The sequence below is a fragment of the Apostichopus japonicus genome, chromosome 7 (genome assembly GCF_037975245.1).
Source record: "Apostichopus japonicus isolate 1M-3 chromosome 7, ASM3797524v1, whole genome shotgun sequence".
NCBI lineage: Eukaryota > Metazoa > Echinodermata > Holothuroidea > Aspidochirotida > Stichopodidae > Apostichopus > Apostichopus japonicus.
Genome location: NC_092567.1, coordinates 20,195,162 through 20,222,360, shown reverse-complemented (window position 1 = coordinate 20,222,360; position 27,199 = coordinate 20,195,162). Strand labels below are relative to the sequence as shown.

Below are 27,199 nucleotides of genomic sequence, written 5' to 3'. Positions count from 1 at the left end.
TTCAGTATTGTTTGGTGAAACTTTTTTTTTATAACATCTCAGTAAGAAAAGCTTAACTTAAGTCTTTCTGTACATTAACATGCAGTGTTATCTTGTGCGATTATATTCCATAAAGAAGTGAAATATTATTTAAAAAATGTTCCTACAAGATCATCTACAATTATATAAAACTATCACGTCCTCTTTAAATTTATACATTTGTTAAAATATTTCGTAATTCTTTGAAAATCAACATGATATGAGACAAACTTTATTTTTTGTTTTGCTTTATCTTCCTTTGGTTTTGTCTCTGACTTAAGGTATTTCAGCTGCTCTTTGTCGTTGGTTATTAAAAATTAATTATGTTGAATTTTTCTGTTCCTTTCTGCATTTGGTTGGCAAATTAAACCATCACAACGAATATTAATCTAATTACGATTACAATTTATAAGACACAAAGACATAAAAAAATGGTTATAAAAACTTTCACGCAACGAATGTGTTTAATAAGCAAGTACTGTTAGAAGTGATTCATTTTGGTTATTGACATTTCGTTGACAAGACACTTTTTTTCTCAAAATGAGCATAAACCACAGAGAAAACGTAAGGTGTTTTAAAAATGCACTTTAGCATTACTTTCATTATTTGAACATAAAAGACTTGACCAGTCAATCTAATGATATTATGGGATTTCTTTGAAACTCAACTACAGGATTTTGAAAAAAAAATCGTGAAATTAACGGAAATAGCTGGTTTAAAAGATATTAACTCCACAGTGTGTACTGCTGTAGTAATATCATCAATACTACCAAAGAAGTGTTGAATGGTGTTGAAATGATGGCGCTGTTGCATTCTTCACTAGAGAACCTAGTTGGATGGAGAGAAAAAAAGGAGATGGCATAATTATATGTAATAGTAGAAATTAACCATTTAATTCCTTACAATCTATTTTTGTAGAAAAATGATCAATTTAAAATAAAGTTAAATTAATTTAATTTCATCACGTTTTTTTTAAACTACACGCATACTTCCATCAAAGCTTGACGATGAGGGAGGGGAGGGGAGGGGAGGGGGGTAAGACGTATCCAGACACTAGGCATAATGTGGCCCGGGTAAATGAGATAACGACTAATATAATCAGAATAGGCATAATGTATTTAAGGAAAACTTCCAAAAAAGGGGCGGGTGGGGGATTGGATACCCAGGTGACATTGTCTGCGGGTGCGCCTTGGCTCTGCCCAGGCCCCTACCCATCCCCCACCCGTCCCCTTGCTATCTGATGCTCAGGCTATCAAGAGGGAATTGGAATTGTACCATGCAGTGATTGCTCCATTAAATATCATTACGTTTTCCTTAAATTGAAAGACTTAAATATCTATGACGGTTATATATGGGGAGGGGGATGGGAGACGGGGAGGGGGGGGTAATACCAAAGTTTGTTGGTTTTACCCACCAAAGATCATCAGTACAATTGTATTGTATGTTCTTCTTTGTCAGCGCAACTTGAAGATCTGAAAGACGGCTTCCTTGAGAATTACACCTCCAACTATAAAAATAAATTAGAAAACAAGATTAAGACTGTAGAACCAAAAAAAAACTGATTTACCTCATCGTTTGGGTATTGCTTCAACAGTGGATCCACCCTCCCTACCCCCCCCCCTTCCCCTCCCCCACCGGAAATGAAAATATCAAATATGTTACGTTTGTATGAAATTTCCGCGGTCGTTCATGTCGTAGACGAGAATTGCAGTCATGGATACAACGTTGGAGGTCAGACCGGGCACTTCAACGTTTGTGAAAATACTAGAAAAATGAGAAGAAGAAAATGAACAGAAAATCAGATTGTTCGATAAAACTAATTAAAAACTTCCATGTTTATCTCAATCTTGGCACTTTATACTAAAAGTGTACACAACAACGCATATATCGCTTAAACCTATACCAGAGCAACAAGAACTTGAAGAAATAAAGATGTAGAAAGCCTTAACCACAGAAAGATGGAATATAAAATTGAGAGAGGCTTATAGTAACAGGTGGTTCATTGGTCCAGGGCCATTCATTGTCCTGATTCTGATTGTATTATCTTCCTGAGAGGAAACCAAAGAGAACAAGAAAGACATAACTGGACCCTGGACCCGGCCCTGGGCTCATGAATATTAAAAAGGAGGGCCCGGTGTAGTAGCCCCAACAGTTAAAATCGACCACCCATTTAGTGGTGCCATCCTTCCCCAGAATAAACAAATAAATAAACTTTTAGACTGTGAAATATTGCATTCTGCGGCATAACAAGGCTATAATTATAGGTCTATAAGTAGCTAGTATACAAATAATGAATGGTTATGAGTGCAATAGTGCAAATATTTCATGAGTTGAAAGATGGAATGTTTCATTCAACGAGGCGCAGCCGAGTTGAATGGAACAAATTACAGCTTTCAACGAATGAAATATTTGCACTATTGCACGAATGGAAACCTTCATAATATATCATGATTTCACGATTACCTGTTTTCTGGATATGGTGGCCGAGTGGATGATCCATTTAAAACTACAGCTGTATAACCGGTCGCATTTTCTGCATACTGAAGGATAAATTCATTACGATATAATATCAGACGTTAGCTGAGCTATAGGCCTACATGACGTCACAATAGCTGATTAAGGTATAAACGGATTTCTGTGTGTGTGTGTGTAACATGACGTTGTCTTACCCGTATTACATTATATGTATGTATTTTAGATCCTCCTGCAAGCAGGAACTCGCGAAGAAGCCTCACTGGCTTATCAAAGCCGCAAGCTGACCGAAGTCAGTCTCTTACATTCATATTTAACGTCCATGATTATGAATTATCGATTGTGTCAACTCTGTAACTGAACGACATACATTAATCTTGGAGTGACTCGAACCGGGGACCTTATGATATAAGGGGACCTTATATATAAACCGCTTATATATAAACGGGGACCTTATATATAAACGGTTTAGAACGAACTACGATGGCAACTTGGCAGGTACGTGTTCTTAATGCTGAGGCCATATTCTCCCACCTACCCCTACCCTCGCTCTCACCATATCCCCAACCCCACTTTACCCCACCCCCACTCTGCCTCACTCACCACTGGATTACTGGCGGATGTATTTTTTTTTATGAGACCTACATTTCCCAAACATCTTGATTTCATTTTCAAAACGACATATGTTGTAATATATAGTACGAAAACAACGGCAAAAGTTTGTATGTTTTATTGTTTACAGGCCGTATATGCACCCACACCACCCCCCCCCCCCCCAACAACCACCCTCCCTATAACCAACGGATATTGAGACTCTTAGTCTTACATACAGTGTGAACGCAATAGCAGTGTGTACATGTGTTATTGTCGAGGCCATGTATGCACCCATACCACCCTCTCCGCACCCTATCTACCATCGTACCCCTCCCTACCCCACCGGATAATGAGAATATTTATGTTATAAAACCACCTCAAGTTCCAACAGTTCTCATAATGACGAGGCGATAAATTAAACGATTACCTCAATCCGCCACCTCTATACTTTATATAATCTCTACAACTATAATATTCTTTGGGAGAGAACTAACACTTTTAATTAGTAACTCTGGGAACGTTGTACAGAAATGTGACAGTTATGGAACGGATGTTTAATTGAGTGTTCTAGCTCTAATGCATTGCAAAGGTAAAGAAACTTCAATACTTTTGGGCATAACGTTAATTTTTTTTCGCATTTTGGGGGAGCAACCAATATTTTTCGAGCGAAAGACGTATACCAACACAGAATTAGGTGAATATAATCACCGTGACATATCCGAATTTAAAATTAAAGTGGCACGAATAAGAGAGAACACATTAACAGTGAGCATATACTTACCACGTGAGATGCCTGGCTCCAGAAAAGCTTGGCAGTCTCATCCGTACAGGTTTTATCTTGACTGCAAATATCATCTAAATGACCATTCCGAGAACAACACCAGCTGACCTCATCAAAGATATGACCCAATAGCGTCATCTGTATAGTGTCCTTATGAACACAGTTTTTGCCAATATTATAGGCAGCATCTTTGGTCCGACCAGAGAAAAACATGGTCTATTGAGGGGTGAAAATGAGAGATGGACATTTTCTTGTGATCAGGATGGAAGGGTGTAAAAGGTAGGGGTGGCTGGTACCAGTGGCGGCGGAAGAGAATTATAATCCACTATAGTGGGGTGGAAGGGAGGGGGGGGCTTGAGTTGAACAAACCTCGGAGTGCATGCGGCGGGGCATGTGACTTCATTTAAAGGGGAAACCACAAAGTTACTTCAACACTATATATCTTACAAAATTGATCTTCTGTGCTAGTGCAGTAACACTAATTAAAGTGTTTTGATGTTTTTCAACAAAAGGGCACGCAGTGAGTTACAATATCATTTTCTTCAAGTACATTTAAGACGGTTCTTAATTACAAAAATTGAACAAGTATGTTTTATTATCAAGAAGGGGCACTTCCAATCATGGAATGGGGGAATGCTTGAAGAGTGTGGCAAAATTAGGGGAACTTGACCCTATGCCCCCCTCCTCTTCGGCTTCGCCGCCCCATTCACCAGTTTCGCCAACTTATATTCATCCACGCAACCTACATCACCCATGCACGTCACGTGTATATATATATATATATATATATATATATATATATTTATATATATATATATATATATATATATATATATATATATATATATATATATATATATATATGAATATGCAAAAGGTAAGGCAACACACCTTGTTCTTTGGAGTCGTGGGCGGCATAAGTGCCACATAGTTTTCATATTTTGTGTGACTGCTGACGTATGAACAGTCCGTAGATGGACATTCAAAGGCTCTCAAGAATTCCGTCCAAAGAGATTCACAGCTGTTACTGAAATGAACCGCAAATTGGTATATGTACATGATTATTGCAATTAAATATAATGTACGCCTTGAAATGCTTCTATATGTCGAACGATTCATTATATGAAAATTAAACCAAAAGGGGAGCAATGACAGTGATAATTAGGCATATATAATGTAACTTGAGTTTTCATTCGCGTTCAAAGGCCGACAAAAGAAGAACAATTTCTAAGCACATGGTCTAATTATCACCACTGTATTGATCTGTATTGACAATTTGTTACCAAAATTCAATTCAGAATCAAGTACACAATATATAGAACTGTCACGACGGAGAAACCCTCTTATTGTCGTTTGGAGAATGTTAATGTACACACAAAAATAATCTAAATAAAATAAAACTTAGCAAACTGCTTATCCACTAGAGAGCCTGTGTAGGAGAATGTGTAAAAGTAAGTTGGCCTGACGTTTCGATCCTAGCAGGATCTTCTTCAGAGGCTAACAAAAATAATCTGTCAGATAAGCTATGCATGATGGTTGTTTTTGTCTCTCCTTTAAAGTCAACTGCATGACCGTACGGCTACCTTAAAACTAATCCATGTTCGAGCCTAAAGTATGAAGTATTTATATACTTACCTTCCTCCACGGTCATCAAATTCTTTGCACCTCTTAAGAAATAACTCCTTAGTCAGAGATTCATACTCTGCTACAGAGTAACAGCATTGTACAAATATAAGCAGTACAAATAGACCGCCATTAAAACGTCCGATTTTGCCGGTTCCCATACTGACTAACATATAGTATATAGTCATGCATGTATGCTCGTACAAAACGCAAGACTTATTATACGGCCGCGTTCACATAAAGTCTTAATTCTTTCTAGTTCGTAAGCAATATACCGCTGATCGATCACAAATTACTTCAAACCTAGTTTTTCTCAAAAATCACGAAAATGAAATCATGAGAAGGTGGCTACCTTGAGATTGAATATATAGCCATAGCTAACAGTGTATATAGTACAAGAAGCTTGCTGTAAAACACTGTGCATACGAACGTAGCCTACGCCTGTATCATTCATGTGAGTGCACTATATAGTTCCTTGCTTATTCCACCACACTAGCATGTCTTTATCACGCAGACGGTAGGCCTAAACATTATTCTAGAATGTACAATCTACTAGTTCCCCTGACACCGTAGAACAAAGGCTAAGTATTTATTTATATACGTTACTCAGTCAACCTTAGACATAAAGTTCCGATTGCATCGACTACACGTTGAACTACTCCAGATAAACACAGAATAATAAAACATAGATAAGTTCAAAAGAGAGTAAAGGTCGTGTACAAGTTTAATCTATAGATAAGTTGTATTCAATGTCGAGTTTTGTGTAGACAAAAATAACCTTGGAAATCTCCCTTTATTTTGTAACATTGTAGTGCGCATATACAGAATAAAAAACGAAAGTGTAACTTGTAGGCCGGGAATAAGGTTAAAGTACAAATGAAACAAAATATTTCCTGTAGTTAATGATTGCTATAACGACTTTTTATAACGACGATATTTCCTGTCAGCTTCTACACAGGCACATGATATGTATAATTGACCCAAAGTGGCTTGAGTCGAACACTGTGGCTGTTGATGTACGTTTGCAAATTGCTAGAAATTATGGAATTTATTTCCAGCAGTGGCGTACTATGCGGGGGGGGGGGGGGTTACAGCCCGCCGCTTTTACCAGTCAGGGGAATGCCACAGCCCCCCCCCCCAAAAAAAAATGTTTCCCTATATTTGCAAATAATTGTGTAATCAGTGCAAAGCTTTGCCAGAGATAGCCTATTTTGTATGATACAACTAGAGGATAAAAAGACAAAACTAAGACATATACTACTGACAAGCTGTAAATTTTATTCCATAATACTTCTTTATCATCGGTCATTATACAATAGACACCACAGAAGGGTACACTGGGTACTGATATTGGAATACAAAGGTTAGTATATACAAGCATGTTATACCATGACAATATATAAATTTCAAACATAACTGCACTACTGATCAAATCTGATAGCTCAATACGTAAATTTAATAGATGATACTTTCACAACGATATGAAACAAGAGACTATATGGATCTCTGTCATTACGGTGACCTAAGTGGTTTGTTTTCTAAATTTTGTAAACAATATAATGTGAGAAAGGAATGACCATTTTGTTAATTTGCATTAAAACTAGACTAAAGCTAACACCAAGACATGGTGTGCCAGTATCTAACCTACTGCCTTTCCTGTTTTTCTCTTTTATTACAATTGATTGCTGGTTTTGTCATTCATGCAGGAATGGTAGAGCAGGGGCTTGCCCCTGCTCTACCCCCTCATGAATCAAAACAAAACAGTATCTTCTGTACAGGAGCATACATGTTCTCACATGCATGTATACAATGTTAGAATATACTAGAAAAAATTAATTCCCATTCTACATAGTGGATATGGAAATAGTGCCTGGATAATGAAGCTAGAAATAAAAGAAAAACACAAATGGCAGTCGAGCAATGAATTCTGACATTTCGAATATTAAACGGGATATTATACTTGGTATAATATATGCTGATATCGCATGACAGATACAACCGATCACCTTTGGGTGAAATTTTATACATACTATAGTAACCACCGTACTACTGACCCTTGTTGCTAACAATAGCTGTAATAAAGAGCTTTTATATAGCTGCATGACTAAAAAAAACATAATAAAATGTACTTAAACTTTGGTACAAACTATACAGAGTACAAAACAAGCTAAAATTCACATCAAAGTGTTGCATGACCAACTTGTTTATCGAAAAAAAAAAAAAAATTTAAGAGAAACTGAAAGACTGTGGACACTGGCTTAAAGAGTGTGCAAAAATAAACGTCTCATGCCGGTAATCTGACCTAGTTTCGAATGAGGTGTAACAGAAGTCTTAGACATCACCATCGATCCCAGAAAATACACACACAGCTTGCTACCGTCGGTAATTAGACACTAGTGTACAGTCAGTACATACAGCTGCGGTCAGTACCCACAGCACAGTGTATAAACGATACAGCGATGGACATCTCAGGTCCAGCTAAAGATAACAAGGTATCACGTTTCATTACTGTACTGTCTGCATTTTGTAGCGACACGAACAAAACGTCACTTGCAAGCAACGGAAAGTTAACTTTTTCAGATGGCCGCACACTGATTGGGGCGAGTCTTCAATGCCTTTAAACTGAATGGGAGCTAACATCTAAACAAAGGAGAACTTTAGGAATTTTCCTGACCATTTTGTTCATGACAGAAAGATTATATTACAGAGGCCCCAAAAATGAATGTTCTCATAAACAAAAACAAAAGATGGAAGCCCCCAATTGCGATGAGGAAAAACAACTTACAAATGACCATGAAGAGACAATGTGCAGTCAGTAATGTAGGCCTAACGATGTGGGGAGGGGGGGGGGGGGCTGTTGTGTCAGGAGACCTACAGCCCTGGTGCCAATAAGGGGGACCGGAGAAATATAGCAAAAAGGATAATGTGCTCTCTTTTGCATAATATACAAACTAAAAGATGAAGACCAACCATAGCAAGTAGTTGCCAGATGATAAAAACTACTCCACAATTTTATTGAATACGATATAGATTGTCACATTTTGGGAATTATCATTATATTAGCAAGATTTAATCAGCAACTAACCATGTGAAGAATACATATGTAATATATATATATATATATATATGTTGCCAGATGCAAAAGGTACCTTCCACTTTGTTTGATTCTGATACAGACTGCCAAATTTTGCAACAATAGTGATATCATCAAAATAGTAGAAAAGCAACCAGACAATGTCATGCAATTGCATACAATTGCCAGATGCTAAAATCGACTCCCCCCCCATCTTATTGATTTTTGGTGTAGATTGTCAGATTTGAAATTATTGTTGTTATATCAACCGATGTAAACGCATGTATGCATATAGTTGCCAGATGCAAAATTCTGAAGCGATTACACAATTTTGTATCTACTGTGATCGAACCGAGCATAAAAAAGAAAAAGAAAAGTAAACTTGACTTAAAATGGTAGAAAAAAGAATGTCATGTCAAATGAGCATGATCATGGAGGATTATTTACAGACACTAGTATTAATAAAAAAAAAAAAAAAAGTTTCATCTCAATTATTTCCATTCCAAACTTTTCTTCAATTTCATTCTGAATATACACTAACAATCAAATATAAAGACACAGCACATAAAAGGAAGGCCACCAGACTAATTTTTTTTCTGAATTTACTTAAAAACTTAAGAATATTTTTTTTATTCTCGCTGGAATCGGATTTAGACCCAATCACTCAATACAATTGAATCAAAATACAGTATAGGCAAAACAAATTTATCTTTTCCTTTTCTATTTCTAACTTTAAAAAAGAATTGTATAAAAGAAATTTAACAACATTTTCAAAATTCCAAAATGCAGGATTATAGAACAAGTTACGAAAAAAAAATTTTAAAAAAGGCCCGAATGAAGCACAAAAAACTTTAACAACCCTTAAAGACAGCTTTCGGTTTGTCCCACACATATCAAGAGTTGGAATCGAGTTTGCTTATTATTTTCATTCTTGAAAAAGTTCAGGTGGTCACAAATGGGATTAAACTGGAAATAAAACAGGGTATCCACTGCTAAGTGCCCCTTTCTGTGCCCCCTTTCAGTCTGAAAAATACCTGTCATTTGTGGTCAGACGCATGTATGTACACCACAGAGGCATCGGGGTACTACAGATTAAAGCCCAGAACTGCTGCGTAAATAAGAACATAAAAGGAAGCCCAGTTGTGCATCTCTCAATGTCATTTGTACTACTTTGCAATCCTTGTTGAGATTGAAATAAAACATTTTTTTGGAAAAAAGGTTGGAGACTGTAACATAACACTTTATAAAGCCACATAAGGAATAGACATCCAAAGGTTTCGCACCTAACATATTTGGTTTGTTATGTTCACAACTGGAATCGGTGTTAAAATATCAAGATGTGATTAGCCTAATCAGATGTGATTAGCCTAATCAGATGTGATTAGCCTAATCCCTACCACTATATAATCAAACAAACAGATACGAGAGAGTCCTTGCTGGTGGCATCACATATCATCTCCCCATCACATTTCCCTGTGTCACATGAATAAATTTGTATGGTTGTTGTTATACTTCAGTAACAGAACAAAAGCATGCATAAAGATTGGGGGCTGAACCAATAAAAAAGCCTCTGCATCTACCTTAAACTCTCCAGACAGAAAATTCCAGAAAGAGGACATTTAAATTCAACATGAAAGTTTGAATGAGAAAATGAAGTGTCCTGAGACAGATATTGCACAAAACAATTGACTTCCCTCTCAGCCAGCAGGACCAGGAACGAATGCTACGGCGCAAATAACTGTTGAGGGATACGGAGGAGGGGGTGGGGAAGGAGGAGGAGGTAGAAAGGAGAGGGACAGACCATTTTTAGAAGTGAATTTAAAAAAGTCACTCTTGCAAGCAAAACATTTTTTGTTGTAAGACATGTTTATAATTTCCTTTTCAAATCCAGAATTCTACCTTATCTGCTGCCACCACTTTGATTCTTTGAAACTCACTGTGCACCCTCCTCCCCCAGCCCCCCTCACTGGCACCTCCCAAACCAAGTCTACAATGGCTTCTGTCACATCTGGGTATTTGAGATAGACTTGGTCCCTTGACCCCTCAACCTACTCTGTCACTCACTACATGGTCAAAAGTAAAAACCCCTTAAAGGCAGTGCATTCTGGTTTGGTACAGACTTTTAAAGTAATGATTCAAGCATTAAAGAGCCTCACATAACAACGGAAGGGACCGACATGTTCTTCACACATCACTAACTGCTACTCAAAACTTCAATACGTAACTGTTTCGACCTATATTTCACCCTTTAGACATTAACCGATGGTTCTCCTATGTTTTCTAAAAGAAGAAACCAATGCGTTCACAATATCTGGTATGAAAATTCTACACGGTAAAGATTTTTCAGTTCAATGCCACTTTCAAATGCCTTAACTTTAGTATGTCATAAAACAGCTGACCTTGAGGTCATTTGACTCCTGAAGGAGGCTACTACACTTCCTGGTAGGAATCTCCGTCTGTCAAACTGTCCGGTCTCACACCGTCCGGACGCTCCATTCGAAGATCGCACCGGGGTCCCCCTCACGGGTCAGCATCACACAAACTGATAATTCTCTCTGCTCGAGGAGCTCACGAAATTGGACACTCCGTTGTTAGTGAGGTCGGTGGTGAACTGATGGGTCCAGTCGACTCTCAGGGGTCGGACGAGTCCGAAGCAACCGCACTGGAAGAAGTCGGCACAGTTCTTGATTAACCCTCGGCTAAACGCCGCAAGCAAAAGAGAAAACGAGACAAGAGGCATTTGAATTCAGAATGATGCTTGTTTACCACTTAATTCTAGTTACACCGTTCTTTGAATTTTTTTTGGTCACGGCCCGTGGATACGAGACGTCGCTCCGCTGTCAAGCGGAAAGATGAAGCGCCGTTAAAAGATTACCCGATTAGCATTTTAATCATCCACACACTATCTTCTCTTTATTAAAAAAAAATCAATTGTGAAAAAGAACAGTTGGGTCATTTTCATATCGCAAATATCAACCAAATATCAAAATCGGCTCAAAAAGGCTGAGCTACTTGATAATATTTACAAGGATCTAGAACCGCTTTGCTCGTTCACCGACCCTCTTTTCCGTGGTACTACTACTACTCACTTGTAAGGGGTCTTTCCTTTCTGATGGACGTCGTCCTTGTGCTGTTTGATATACCTGGTCTGGTTCATTCTCTCGTTGGTAGTCACACCGAGCACGAGGACCTACAGGCAAACAAAAGAGAAACTTGTTAGGATGGAGGGGGTCGGGGTGGGGGGTGGAGGAGGGGGTCGGGGTGGGAGGAGGAGGCGGCGGGTGAATCATAATCCCTCATGAAAGGGAATGCGGGAAGGTGTCATCAGAACGTACCAAAATTTCACGACACCTTCTAATTAGAGTTGGGTGGATTTTCACCTGCCAGTTCTCTCCTATTTAGATTTTGTCAATGGCAAAAGACGTTCACCATAGCAACCCATAGTTTCCTCACGTTCACCATGTGGGCACTTTGAGAAAACCTGTTATTTAAAATAACCAATGCAGCACTGGTCTATTGCTTGATCACAAAGAGAATACTATGCTATTTGTTTTTATTTTTTGGTTCTTTTCATAATCTGGCTAAGGATGATTAAGTATTCTTTCTATACTTCATTATTATTTGTACTCTGGAACTGTGTGAATACCACATGAATAGGAGGAGGAAAATTACAACCCTGAACAGGAGCAAATTACGACCCAGAAGGAAAATGTTGAAAAGGACACACAAACCAAACCATATGGCTTATATGACAGAGATCTTTGGGAACAACCCCCCCCCCACTCCCCGCATCCCCAACAGCCAAGAAGAGTCGTAGGGATATCGTAGTTTAAAAGAGTCGTGTCGAGAATTTATCCTTTCCTAAATCTGTTAAATCTGTAATGTCATAGTGCCATGAGCATCTGAAACATTTACTTTCTCTTTGGTTTTTTAATCTTTCAATATTTGTCAAAGTGAAATGTCTAGTAACGAAACTGTAACCGATGCAGCCATTAGGTCATGTCAAGAAGGTTCAATATTTTAGATTTCAGCAGAAATTGCTAAACCCATCTCAAGTAGGAGAATATAAAATTTAAATAAAGACAACGAAAACAAAATGTCAAAATATGAAGCACATGTGATACGACGACGTGAGATTTAGACTTGATCAAGTCTTCAGCGTGGTGTTCTGTGGAATTATAAAATTCTGTGATATCTCTCAACCGGAATAATAATAATAATAATACATCATTTTTATATAGCGCCAAACAAATTATGAAATAATTTTCGTAGCGCTTAGCATAATAATAACAGATATAACATATATGCTTTGGTGAAAAGATACGTTTTGAGAGCTGATTTGAAACCGAATGAGATATTTTCTCAGCAAATTGGCAGAGATTGTTTGTGACACTTGTCTCTTATCACATAAAACCGATAATGATTGTTTTGGGTTTGTAGTCTCCTTTTATATTATAACTTATATGATTACCTGGAAAAGTTGACTAAGCAAGAGAGCCAAGACCCAAGTGATGTGAGCGATGGCGTTGAGGAACATCCAGAAGGTCCACGGGGAACAGGTGGTCACCTGGCCGAGATAGATCCAGAAACCGTCCACCTCGAAGGTCGTGTGGCAAACATCCGACCAATCTAGGAAAAATGACATGGAAGGTTTGATCAACAGCTATTTCTCTCAATTTAAAGTATATGTGTAAAAGTAAGTTGGCCTGACTTTGATTCTAGCAGGATCTTCTTCAAAGGCTAAAAAAACAAGGCTAAAAAAAAGGCTTCTTCAAAGGCTGTTTTTAGCCTTTGAAGAAGATCCTGCTAGGACGTCAGGCCAACTTACTTTTACACATTCTCTTACACAGGCTCTCTAGTGGATAAGCAGTTTGCTAACAGTTTTATTTTATTTTAATTTAAAGTATAAACGTGTGATGATTTAAGATAAATCTTGTTTCCTTGTCGGTTAATCTAATCAAATCTTCCGAATCCAATTTAGAATTGCTACTGACTATACAGACCCAGACAGGCTACATAATTTTTTTTTTTTAACCCTGACATGAACAAAGGGATGTAATAAAGACAGATATTTTCACGTCTTAACATTGACTGCAATCAATGCCATACCCATGCCTTCACTAACATGAAATACAATCTACACTACTAATTGCAATGGACATGACGGAAACATATGTTCGACTCGTACAGGAAGTACAAACCTTGAAAAAGAAACTGTTAGTGTAACGTAGGAAATTGCAACTGTCAATTTCAGTTGGCTTATGTTTTTTGTTTTCCGTTTCTGTGTAATTAACTTCACAATCACATGTACACAGATACAGACAGACAGCTAGCCAGCCTGCACAAGCCACATACAGACAGCCTGCACTAGCCAGTAGTAGCACTGAAGATGACAGCAGGTCAAAATAATTACTCGAGAGGTCAATTTATGTTTGGCATGTCAAAGTGGAAAAAGTTGGGGGGGGGACTTGCATACAGCATGGAGGGTGAGGGGGTGGAGGGGTAGAAGGAGGAGGAGGGAGAGGAGGGGGAGGTGGGGCATAGGAGGGGGAGGAGGAGGAAGGGGAAGAGGAGGATGAGAGGTTGGAGGAGTAGAAGAAGCAGGAGGAGGAGGGGAGGAGTAGGAGGGGAGGAGGGGGATTGGGAGGGGAGAGGAGGAGGAGGGGAGGGGGAGGGGGAGGAGGCGGGGAGAGGAGGAGCAGGGAGGGGGAGGGGAGGGGTAGGAGGAGGAGGAGCAGGAGGAGGAGCAGGAGGAGGAGCAGGAGGAGGAGGAGTCTTTCACACAATGTGTTATGACATTAAAGGTTCCTGTCAGTAAATGTCAAAAGACAACACAATTTTGATTATTTCAAATGCCTTGTTTATGTGTAGTAAATCAGCAATATTACCTTCTAAGATACCCTTATCATCTCATTGCTTTGTGTACCATACTCCCAGATTTATGCTCACAATATAGATTCCAAATAAAAAGGTTCTGTTTCATTTTTATGTCAGTACTATATTTTCAAACAATTTATAAAATAGGAAGCTACAAGTATCAAATGAAAACAACTAACACTTTTAACACTATCTGAAAGGAGGCAACCCGACTTACAGTGCAACATGCCATTGATGCAGATCGCGAGGCAGGGAGGCAGAAATGTCAGATAAAAGATAAACCACATATGATTGCCGGAACCTGATAACAAAGAAGAAGAAAAATGGAAATTATGAGTATATTTTTTACAGCTCAGGAGAGAACCTACACCCGCTGTCAAAGACACCATGGGAGAAAAGATGAAGGCATTAGTAAAAACAATCAAAGCACAATTACTTCTACCCTCCTCTATGCCCCTTACCCCCCATCCCCCTCCACTCTCTCTCATTTCCCCAAACACCACCACACATACACCCACGACTGTGATTGATGTTATCATGAACCAAAATTACTGAGAGATGATAATGCCCAAATCTACGGTGAAAATTTTCACTTTGAATTCCTTTTTTAAAAATAATGACGTCTGTACAAAAGTCAAAGAAATAAACCGATAATAATCATTTTAAACTGAAACCAAACGATTGTCAATCACCTTCCATCTTGACTGTCCTGAGTTTGATTCAATGATGGACTTGTTTAACCAAAGCCTTCACACAGAGATGAACATGATAAAAAGTAAAACAATTGCTGAACTGGTCCAAATACCCCACCCCCTCCCCACCCCACCCTCTCCACACCTGAATTTGGGTAAAACTGTTTTCCAGAGCCAGTGTTTAGGTGAATGCATTAAGTTTGTCTCAGAGTTACATTATGCCAATGAAATGACCTTAGTATCTGTTAGGTCAAACACTTATAGTGTCGTGAACCCACATGTATATTTAATAGATGCAGATGTACGTCCCTTAAATGATTTCCAGGAATTAAATCAAGAGTGTGATTGGCTGCTGCTGTCTTGTGACAGAAACATTTAGTTATGATTGGGTGAAAGTATCATGTCTTTTACCTCGTGTATGGCAGTTTTGTAAGACATTTCAGTCTTACTGTTAACCTTTACCGTGTAAGGTCTCCGTGTGTGAAAGGCACGTTAAACATATTATTACCCCAAATTATATAGGTTTCAACATATTTAATCTAATCAATCCTGCAAAATAAATAGAACGAAATCATTATATATCTCTGTTGCACTGATAATTTACGTTATTCGTGTCGTCCCTTCCACGTGACCATCGAAATCTGCCTTCCCGTACCGGGACGGACGCGACAGTATCCCAGACTATGCTTCAGGTTCCTCTTACCACAAGAATGGCAGGGTTCAGTCAAAAACAGCACACATATGCAACAGAAATTACCGGCAAAAGGTAGAACGAATAAAGCGGTATGTCTCACCGATACAGTTGTCCACCCAGGGGCAGTGGTGGTCAAACTTGGCCACACAGCGGTCGCATTGAGAACAGTGTTTGGAACGAACGGGTTTACGAATCAGACAGGTGGTACAGAATCTGTCTAACTCCAGCGTCGATGTTTCCGCTAACTCGATGATGGTCTGCTTGAAGAATATAAGAAAAGGAAATATTAGTCTAAAGTTTCATTGAGAAGGGTTTTGGAAATCCCTAATCTTTCCCTACCCATATCCACTTCCACAACTTTATGAAAGAAGAAAAGGAATAATTTTTCTGACAAAACGCCTCTGTAAGTAGTACAAACAAAATCATAGTCAGAAAAAACACAAATTTTAGGGACAAAGAAATTTACTGATTAGATTACAATGCATGATCTGCGGCGGCCGGACCAGCAAACTTTAAGCCTGCATGACCCGTGACCTTCCATCTTCCAAGAGGACTGAGCCACAATCAACCAGACCCCCCACACCCCCTCCCCTCCCCCACTATTCAGAATCGATGTTTGAAATATTCGAAAGCTTAGCTGGGACTCTGGAATTGATGGGTTGATCAAATAGTTTCATCGACCTCTGTCGACAAACTCAGAAAACACTGCCGACGAAATTGATTCCAACCCCTGGAGAAAAATCTTGCGACCAACCCACCAAAGAGCTGCGTTTCTGGAAGGGGGTGGATCTAAGGAACGACAACATCCTCCCAATTGATAAACTATCCATCCGTAGTGTTACAATTCTGACATTCCAACACAACAACTGTCAGAGCTGAAGTATCAGTAATATAGCAACATCAACATGCCCAACATACCTACTGGAAAAAAAACACTTTACAAGTACCTTCACTCAACACTACGACAAGTTTCTCCTTGCTTTGGTGAATATATTGCCGTACTGTACACAAAGACTTTTTGGAGGGTACATTGCTACTTTGCTATATTTGGTTTTATTTTCTTGAAAAAAAACAAAAAACCTTACATATATGGCAAATAAATTAAAATGGCTGGACAAGGGAGTCAAGCACACTGCCCAACACATCAGGGGAGCTCATCATTGGCCATACACAAATCAAAAGAAGAAAAACCATCTTTTGTGGCCTAAAATAATGTTTCTTCAAATATCTGACAACCCATCTGTCCCCTCCACTAGCACCCAACCCCACATCACTGAATGAACGAATGTTGATTTACTCACCCTCTTTCGGTCGTCTTCAGAACATTTGATGATCCCTGGATCTCCTTTCCAACATTTGTAAAACGACAGTAACATCATGAAGGACGAGCAGAGGAAGACAATCTGTTTGATGCAGTCAACATGTGTGACGTGAGTTAAAGTCCACTCGTTCACAGACAATAAAATATCACTTAAAAAATCCACTATCGAAAACACACCTGAAAATATGTAACCAAATTTAGACGAGCAAAACAACTCTTTTTATATGATAATGGGACTGGAAGCAGTGACCCTTAGGGTTTTACAATCCCTGTGACCCTAAGAATATACAGGTAAGCACAGGGCTTCTAACCCCAGAGTTGACTCATTCAAATCTTGTTCAAACCGAAAGCTTGCTTGCCCTTTACAAGTAAAATACGACAATTCCCATAAACGATCGTTGTTGACGGAATATGGTATTTTATACGCCTGAATGTTATGCAGAAAAAGCCAATTTTCTACCCCCAAAATGAAAAACAAATGTATATATTGCAATTGTCATATTACATGTATTTTAACTTGGTAAAAGTTCATCAGTAATGGCTTTCAAGTTTAGGATGTTACATTTGGTAAAACCCAGTACACAAATAGTATCTTTATTTTTTTTGGGGGGGGGGGAGGGGAGGTGTTTCCTTTCTTAAAAGTGTACATACCAGAGACTGAAATTTGATCCTTATTATTTATATTTTATTTTTTTTCTGTTATATATAAAAAGGATATGAGGCCACAGTATGTAAAAAAATGTTGAATAGAGACAAAGTTTGGTACTGAGTCCAAGAGAAATTGGAAGAATTTCGACTGCATGTGTGTCCATAATGTTCCTGAATGAGAAGGAAAACAAAAAATGATGAGAACAAGAAATACTATAACTCTGTCATAAATTGTCAAATCCAAGAAATATAAGACACAGCTATTAAAGAAGTAAGGCCCTGCTCACACGATGTGCTACGCGACACGAGCAGATGAAACACAATACCATAAAAAGTGTGCAATGTAAGAGACCGTTCAAACTACATGTATGCGATGCGATGCAATACAATACACACAAAATTGAAATAATATCTCACTTTTTTGTATGATAAATGTGTCGGAGTGGGATGTTTCTTGATTGTCCAATCAGATTAAAGCTATTCAGATTGCAACTAATACCAATCAGCCTATATGTAGTTCTACTATGAGTTGTAGTGCGTGTGTGTGTGCCTGCATGCGTGCTGTAATGTACGATTTGTTGCCAGCCTGGATTATGACTTCTTATCTTCCACAGAGGACGTCACCAAAGTGATTTCTCCAATTTCTTTGTTTGCTGCCAAGCTACACAGACTGTAGTTAACTTTTCAACCCAGTTGTTTGATACACCTTACACCATTGCCGTCGCGATACCCCTTGTTAAGGTACAATGTAGGCCTATATACATACAGCTATCTCTATCACACAGAACTATGATGCTGGTTGCGATTTTTGTCTCCATTTAACTCGCTCCTTCCAACTTAAGCTGACCACCATTACACCATTCCGTTACATCGGCCTTACGGTGACCACTGCTACACCATTCCATTACATCGGCCTTACTGTGACCACCACCACACCATTCCATTACATCGGCCTTACTGTGACCGCTGCTAGACCATTCCATTACATCGGCCTTACTGTGACCGCTGCTACACCATTCCATTACATTGGCCTAAAGCTGACCGCTGCTACACCATTCCATTACATCAGCCTTACGGTGACCACCACAACACCATTCCATTACATCGGTGTTAAGCTGACCACCACTACACCATTCCATTACATCAGCCTTACGGTGACCACCACTACACCATTCCATTACATCGGCCTTACGGTAACCACCACTACACCATTCCATTACATCAGCCTTATGGTGACCACTGCTACACCATTCCAATACATCAGCCTTATGGTGACCACCGCTACACAATTCCATTGCATCAGCCTTACGGTGACCACTGCTACACCATTTCATTCCATCAGCCTTATGGTGACCACCGCTACACCATTCCATTACATCGGCCTTAAGCTGACCACCACTACACCATTCCAATACATCGGCTTTAAGCTGACCACCACTACACCATTCCATTACAGCCTTACGGTGACCGCTGCTACACCATTCCATTGCACCGGCCTTAAGCTGACCACCACTACACCATTCCATTACATGTGCCTTACGGTGACTTACTTTCCAACCATGTAGAGGCCTAAGTAGGTAAAACAGAGCAACAGTATTCGGATCATGAGGGACAGATCGAGAGAGGGAATGAAACCGACGAAGAATAAGATCATGAACGGCATCACAGAGGCAATCCGTCTCCTGAGGACCTGGTAGAAAGACGGGAGGAGAGGAGGAGGAAGAGAGGCGATATCGTTATGAGGCTTTGATAGAAGTTGAAATGACAGCCAGGGAGAGAGGAAATCGTGCATCTACAACCTAACCGAGGATTGCCCCGATAAGGTTTTAACTGATTTTTTTTATTTTTTATATAAAAGCTAGAGTGAACAATAGCCCATGAAGATTGACATAAGTCAAGAGCTAATAAAGGCTGTGAGGCACTATAAGAGAAATCCACATGGGCTAATCAGTGGTTCACAGCAGCTTAGGAATTACTGACGGGTGGGGGGTTGCTGGCCCCTCACCCCAGAAGCACACCTAAGCGGTGCGGTGGCAGGTGTGCACTATACATGACCTAAACTGAAAGCATCCAGAGATTCAGAACAGTTTGGGCATCCAGATTTGCAGAAAAACACCTCTCGGTCAAGGATTGGGTGATCAGTACCTATAAAGTACACCACCCACTCCCCACCATATGAGAATAAAACTGCCACACAACTGGCACATAACGATATGTTACACAAATTTTGTTTTCACCAAGAGAGCCTCGGTTCTATCGATTTATCCCGATGAGATGGAGAATAAGTTCTGTGTATCACTTTCAAAATTATTTGGTGCTCTGCTGTCAAGATTGAAAAGTATCTTCCCTTGCTTCAGCTTATTTTTCATATTTCTACCTCGTGTTTGGCATGGATAATCAGCATATTATCTACAAACAGTGGTGTTGAGAGCTAGTTTGGTCGCTAAGGACTTTTACTTCACCAGGGTCCTCTTTGAAGCCTTCGTCTTCTTTACGTATATTAATGAAAATGATGATACATAATTCTTTACTTTTTGGGCACTAACAAGGCTTCAGGCCCCCCTTTCTTTTCTCTCTCTCTCTCTCTTTTACCAAAGAATACTAAATATTCTAACCCTTTGTCCACAAACTTGCTATTCCTACCTTTCTCCACGCTGATATTAGATAAACTACTTCCTGAAGCCATCAGATGATTTTTTTGCATTTAAAAGACCAAAGTACTGATCAATGTTTGGCATTTATCATTACATCAAAAATAAAACAAAGTTTAGCAAATAGACTGATTTTACAAACTTACTTTGTTTTGTTTCAGTCTGTTGAGCAGTGAATTACCGGCTTGTTGAACGGTCTCGCCTCTATGTTCTTTCAGTTTCATGATCAGGAAGCCGTTCTTCCTCATGGATGCGAGGTCTAGAGGTGTTTGTTTCTGGACGAGAGTAAACAACGACAATTACAAAGTTGCCATATTTGATAAATTAGTAAAAATACAAAGATATCATGAGTAAAGAGGCCAAAGAATATTTAGAAGCCACAGATTTGTGTGCTTGCCATCGGTAAGCAGGTGTCGGCTTTAGTACAACATACTGCTGTGGGTTCAACTCCAACATATATACGTTTCAATATTGAGGTGCGAGTGGACGGGGGAGGGGCCAAGACATGGGTAGCGGTAAAGAGAGCAATACAGGTGATGAGGAGTGAATGAACATGAACAAGACTTGCCGCCCATGGTTAATGGGGGTCTAAGCTGACCAGCAGGACTACTGTAGCTCTGAAATGAAAGTTAGGCCTAGAACTGAATTCAACCCAGTAACCTCAGTCCTGCGCTCTACAGCCCCCAGCTGGTGATGATTCCATAGCTAGCCGTTTGTTTTACTTGAGGGGAGGGGATAACCAGTCAGAAGCCACAGTATCTTTTCATATCGTTTTAACTAGAAATCACATCCCACCTACATTTGATACCACCTGGAAAAGTAGCAGGGGAAGGATCTTCAGGTGAAATTCACCATTCGATGACTAGATATATACCAACAAAGAGAGATCCACCTCCTCTCCCCTCCCCCCTCCCCCCCCCCCCCGCTTATGCAACAGCTACAATGTATAAAGACTCACCAGTTTATTTTCCATATAGGTATCAGCTCCAGCCTTCAAGAGACACTTCAAAGATGCAGTATTGTTGGTAACGACAGCCCAGTGAAGAGGACCGTTTAAAAATTTAGAATCCTGGATATTTGGACTGGCTCCGAGAGTAAGAAGGAGTCTCGTAGGATCGATCCTGTAGTAGAAAAAAAAACGAGACAAGTTGTAGGGGTGACACATCATGCAGAATGTTAGTCTCGACACGTCATGAACCGAGAGAAAACATTTGGGTAATAGCAATGTTTCCATAGCTAGAGTAGATTGGTTTTCCAGATATTCAGCTCAATTTTTGCTCAACCTCTGGAATGTTCCTTTAAAAAGCAAAACTGATTATTATGATTTCAGCTCATCAGTGACAGCCTATTTACATCAAATATTTACACAAAGATACATAATTTACATAATCAATTAACTAATTAATTTAAATAAGTTTCAGACCAGTTTTAATACTGCATTGTGGTAAGTGATAAATGCACCACAAAACGATACGCACGCACACAAAAGTTACGCACACAGATATTTATCACTCTAGAAATGGGTAAAACTGGCTAGAAGGATGCTAAATATTGACAAAATATTAGTAAAAAAAACGAAAAAAAAACAGATAGTTTATTAGGCATTGTAACTGTCTCCAAGCTTCAGAGAATAACCCTCAACGATATTTTCATATAAATTTACAAAGACAGCTATTTCTAAATGCGTTGCTACATTTCGATCTGAGCTAATCATAATGAGATTTCAACATATCGTGTACTTTTAATAACCATGCCAATTGGAAACACTCACGCAAAGGTCTTGTACGCAGCCCACATCAGTGGTGTCATTCCATTAGCATCAGCCATGTTAGGATCCTGTCAATATGGAAGCAAAAAAAATATTATCAGCAACAATGAACTGTTAATTAAAACAAAAGGACACAATTTGTGCTTGGCTTTACAGCGTGTTACAAACAACAGTACAATCTGACACTTGCTAAAACAGACAAACATTCCTGTTGCAGGGACAAATTTTAATAATTTATATTTCTATCTTTTTAGCTCCTGTATCTAAGATCAAATGTCTCATATGATTCATATTTTTTGTTTACACTGTAGGGTAATGGCACAGTAGGATGGTGATGTCAAGTCCAGGATTCTCAGGAAGAGAAAGACACGCTAAATTTTCGCATGTGTACCTGGTCTCTGACAACGTTCAACAAAAAAGGATTTTTTTTTTTTTTAGCTAATGTTTTTTTGTGCCACAGTTGTTCTATTTCTGTAGAGTCCTGTAGGCAATCATATATGGTTGTTTATTACCAAACACACTCCTTACAGACTGTTCTCAACAATACAGTTGTCTACTTGTCTAATTTCCAGAAAGAAACCCCCCCCCACCTCCCCCCTCCAAGAAAGCAAGAGGGGAAGCACAGTGACAATCTCACATAGAGACACCTCAGGGACCATTTTATCTGGCATCGCATTGGAAAATTTCCTGTATGTAAAAGGTCAGATAGCTACACAAGTGCAGATATGTCTAGCAGTTTTGGTACATAGGAATGTAAGCATTTTATCAGAGACAAAATTCAAAATCTTTAAAACTGCTACACAAAGTTTGAACACTAAACTATCCTCTGAACACCTGTTATGGTTCGATTACTGGACATCAGAAACAGCCAAGACTGGGGGGGGGGGGGTTATCGATTTTCTCACCTGTCCCTTAGCGATTAAGTAAGCCACAACTGCAGTGTGTGCAAATTGAGCAGCTATGTGAATACAGCTGTAACCTTCCCCATCCCGAATGGAAGGATCCGCCCCGTACTGCATCAGGAGAACGACCATCGGCAAATGACCCTGTCTGACCGCCCAGTGAAGTGGGGTGGAACTGAGGTCACCTCCTAGCTTCTCTATAATGGCACCCTTTGAGATGAAGTACCTTTGAAAAGAAATGACGAAATGGATAGAAAGGAGTCATTGCCGGTATTTTTGCCTTCTGTGTACACGACCTGTAAACTTGTGGTGAAGAGGAAAAGATTAACTGGTCGGGCACAGTACAATGTGAATGTATGCCAAAGGGACTAAATTTTAATTTAAATGCAGGGATGATTTTGTATAGCGATTGAACACAGAATCTTGGCACAGTATGACAAAGTTTAAAGCTCAAAAACTGCTGCCCATGGTGCCCATGAAGTTCCTTGCTTTTGTCAAATAAATGTTTTATGTTTGGTTGCTAAGCCTACAGTTGTTGCATTTATCCCCTCCAATTTTGCTTCTTATTAATTTTGTCTGCTCCAACAGTATCATACACGATTTCTAAGTTTTGCTCCATATATATTTTGCGACCAAATATTTTACATCTGTTATATATACAAAGAAGAAAGACAGAATTAAGTATAAAAAAAACCCACAAAAAGTGTAGTTATAATACCTAGCAATATCCAGTCTGTTGTTTATGGCCGCCCAGTGTAGTAAGGTCACATTCTCAAGGTCGGGCTGATTAACATCAAACCCATCCTCGATGACTTCCTTCACTTGGTCTATTAAGCCGTACTGCGTTGCCTTGACGATATCATGGGTCCTGGGGCTTGGTTCAAATCCAGGTGGCAATGGAAGCGCCAATTTATGGTCCATCATGTCACTCTCTGAATGGGTTCCTTTACCATGGCCTTGATCCCCGTGGCCACTGCAGGGTACACCACCATGGGAATGGCCGTGACCACCGCCGTGGGAATGGCCGTGACCGTCACCATGGGAATGGCCGTGACCGTCTCCATGGGAATGGCCGTGACCACCGCCATGTGCAAGGCTGTATATGTGATCTTCGCTGGTGTCAGGCTGCGTCGGATATGGCTTCATGCCAGCCTCCATCTGATGGGATTACATCATTGCAAAGTTCATTACAGACATGTATGCCCATTAACCACAGTTTCTACACATTTTAACCTGACACATAATAACTCAACCAAAATATGTTCTATTAACTTTGAATATAATCAACAGATGAGAGTCAATGACATTTATTCTAACCAACTTTGTACTGCTACAATACATTGTTAAGACCATTACAATGTCTTTGGCCTTCCTAATGAGGTTTTTTATTTGTTTTCTTAGGAACTGCAGCCTGGACTGACAACAGTATTTTTAATGGTCAGAAACATATCTAATTAATTACTTAGGTTACTGTCATTGTGGGGAATAATAAAACAAGTCAACATAGAAAGCATTTGCACAACTTATGATCTCTCTTGTTAATGGAAAGGGTGTACCAAGGTAATCAAAGTTTATAACCATTAACAAAGAGCAAAGATATGGTTCAATAAATGTGTGTGAAATGAATGTTGGCCTGCTGTAGGTTATTTTAAGATATCTTAAATTGATGTGAAGATATTTCCATCCAAATAATAAAAATATATATATAAAGGCCTAAATGATGCAGTCAAGGTATACTTTCTCTTTTAACATATCTCTAGCCTTGGACTGATCGAGGTAAGGCCTACATTACTCTTGTTTGTAATTCCAACAAATAAACAATGTTCCATACCTATCAAAACAGTGGTTTATGCCATAGGCTTCATAAAGTTGCTTTCTCCAATGGTGGAAAGCACCTACCAAACTAGGGCGGAAACTAACTGTGGCAGAATCTAACAGTAACAGTGGCTCTTTCATAGCAGGATATAACTTAGCTTAATAAGGCTATCAATGAAACACATGCATGCTACTAGTACTAGTGCTACCGTCATCCCAAAATGGAATGACAAGGCTTTGTTCAATGTCTTTGCTAAATTGCAGAATACCCTGCAGCTCTTAAATCTCACACTGAGATCATGACCGGAAGTCCCCATAGAGGAGATACAATATATTGTTGTCTCAAAAAGCACTTCAAATCGAGTTGGTCAGTTTCCTTAGGCCTAACATAACCACAGAGTAACACTGGCCTTTTTCCTAACGAAAGGATAGACTAATAGGCTCCCATTCATGCTTGTGTTATGCTACTGGTACTAGTGTAATATTAACTTTGACCTAACCTAAGCGGCTACTTGTACTAATTTAAGCCTTGGCCTAGCCTAACTCATTTGGACTTTAGCCTAGGCCATGTTATGTAAGGCCTTGTCGTTAGGCCTAACAACAGGTTTGTGGACCAGCCCTAACTAACGTTGGCTTTGGCGTCAGTACCTTGTTTTCTGGATTGTGACCTATCCAAATGTTAACGACACATAGCCTCAGAAAATATTATCTGTGTAAAACTGGATAATTCCGAGTCGAAGTTATGGGGCAATCGATAACGATCTGCTTACAGTACAACTTCCAGGATTTTTGGACGCCTTTGGAACCAGTATGTACTGTAATGTAACACACCAATTTAGCGTTATGATGATATTAGTGACTCAAACACACGCTGTTGTCATAATAAAACAGTAGAATAGTCAATATAAATCATATATGAGAGAATTTTTTATTTCATTCATGCGATTCCTTCATTATACAGCATTAAATCTTTCTAAGAACATTATCCTATCGATAATATGAAAGGATAATGTTTTCTCCTTTCCAGCTTAATGCCAACAGACGTGAAACAATTTGCTGTACATGATGCACAAAATTAACAATATGTGGAAGGGTGTAGAAAGCTATTTTGCGTTGCAGACTTTTAACTTAACAAGCCGGTTTGTTTACTCATTTTACCCCAGGAAACCGACCAAGTATGAGAACAATTGGGCTTCGGGCGAAGTGACCGGTGGACCGTGACTATAAAATGCATGGCTCTCAAGCCCAAGTTGTAGCAAAAACCTGTATTTGCCCATGCTACATGGGTAGGCTTATCCAACGTACTTTGGCTTACAAACTATATTAATCCTCCCTTGCAGACAATCAAAGTTTTGAATTGTCCCTGCGGGAGGATTTCTCTATCGAAAAGGAACGGTAAAGAAAGTCGAACGCAACCGACAAAAAGTTTAATTCCGAGAGAAAGATTAGAAGTGTCGAGCCATTGGCAAGAAAAACAAGTCAAATTTAAAAAAAAAGTCAAAATTTCGAGAAAGAATTTTTTCGAGAAAGAATCTTTTGACTGGTAGCATCTTCAAAGTGGCACCCAACATTAGAACTTTTAAAATGAAAAGTGCAAATTTCATATTACCTTCATTTTCGAGGCATTTGTACCGCAGGTGGACTTCCCCACGGGTCCCTTCCCCACAGATAAGATCCCCAAGGGTTAGTTTCCCTAGACCAGGTATCCCTATGGTTAGGAATAGGATTTCCACCTCACCCCCTCAGTTTCAGTTTATCATTATGGAAGCAATTTCTTTCCTTCCCATATGTAGTCAGTGACTACTAATTAACACAGAGCAAATTTCATATTACCTTCATTTTCGAGGCATTTGTACCGCAGGTGGACTTCCCCACGGGTCCCTTCCCCACAAATAAGATCCCCAAGGGTTAGTTTCCTAGACCAGGTATCCCTATGGTTAGGAATAGGATTTCCACCTCACCCCCTCAGTTTCAGTTTATCATTATGGAAGCAATTTCTTTCCTTCCCATATGTAGTCAGTGACTACTAATTAACACAGAGCAAATTTCATATTACCTTCATTTTCGAGGCATTTGTACCGCAGGTGGACTTCCCCACGGGTCCCTTCCCCACAGATAGGATCCCCAAGGGTTAGTTTCCTAGACCAGGTATCCCTATGGTTAGGAATAGGATTTCCACCTCACCCCCTCAATTTCAGTTTATCATTATGGAAGCTGCAGTTTCTTTCCTTCACATCTGGGAGTCAGTGACTACTAATTGACACAAACAA

At 39.3% G+C, this 27,199-nt stretch overlaps 2 protein-coding genes across 3 annotated transcripts; both read right to left on the bottom strand.

The window, feature by feature from the left end:
* LOC139969660 (ADP-ribosyl cyclase/cyclic ADP-ribose hydrolase-like) lies at positions 1–6,509 on the bottom strand. Of its 2 annotated transcripts, none has more exons than XM_071974798.1 (7): positions 5,501–6,509; positions 4,757–4,886; positions 3,866–4,081; positions 2,482–2,558; positions 1,681–1,782; positions 1,433–1,525; positions 1–846 (listed from the first exon to the last, which is right to left on the bottom strand). In XM_071974798.1, exons 1-7 carry the CDS (start codon positions 5,674–5,676, stop codon positions 744–746), a joined length of 897 nt encoding a protein of 298 aa, XP_071830899.1. In that variant the 5' UTR covers positions 5,677–6,509; the 3' UTR covers positions 1–743. The 2 variants fall into 2 exon arrangements, with proteins under 2 accessions (XP_071830899.1, XP_071830898.1); XM_071974797.1 differs by having other exon boundaries at positions 4,757–4,892; positions 5,501–6,259.
* A 237-nt stretch (positions 6,510–6,746) lies between these two features.
* On the bottom strand, positions 6,747–25,767 carry LOC139969658 (palmitoyltransferase ZDHHC17-like). Its single transcript, XM_071974796.1, has 14 exons — positions 25,578–25,767; positions 23,833–24,272; positions 23,118–23,340; positions 22,216–22,280; positions 21,403–21,565; positions 20,591–20,719; positions 19,344–19,483; positions 17,865–17,964; positions 17,126–17,248; positions 15,925–16,081; positions 14,656–14,739; positions 13,033–13,190; positions 11,651–11,751; positions 6,747–11,260 (listed from the first exon to the last, which is right to left on the bottom strand). Exons 2-14 carry the CDS (start codon positions 24,270–24,272, stop codon positions 11,095–11,097), a joined length of 2,049 nt encoding a protein of 682 aa, XP_071830897.1. The 5' UTR covers positions 25,578–25,767; the 3' UTR covers positions 6,747–11,094.
* Between the last annotated feature and the right edge of the window lie 1,432 nt (positions 25,768–27,199).

Bases quoted from the DNA above. Each gene is read 5' to 3' on its own strand.
- LOC139969658 (XM_071974796.1), bottom strand. From the start codon at position 24,272: ATGGAGGCTGGCATGAAGCCATATCCGACGCAGCCTGACACCAGCGAA. The intron at 22,281-23,117 runs GTGAGAAAATCG...CCATATTGACAG, and splicing joins ACTTAATCGCTAAGGGACAG to GATCCTAACATGGCTGATGC. The intron at 19,484-20,590 runs GTAAGTTTGTAA...TCTTTCTACCAG, and splicing joins ACAGACTGAAACAAAACAAA to GTCCTCAGGAGACGGATTGC.
- LOC139969660 (XM_071974797.1), bottom strand. From the start codon at position 5,676: ATGACTATATACTATATGTTAGTCAGTATGGGAACCGGCAAAATCGGA. The intron at 4,082-4,756 runs GTGTGTTGCCTT...ACCCCTCAATAG, and splicing joins CCACGACTCCAAAGAACAAG to ACCATGTTTTTCTCTGGTCG. The intron at 2,559-3,865 runs GTAAGTATATGC...TTTATCCTTCAG, and splicing joins GGAGCCAGGCATCTCACGTG to TATGCAGAAAATGCGACCGG.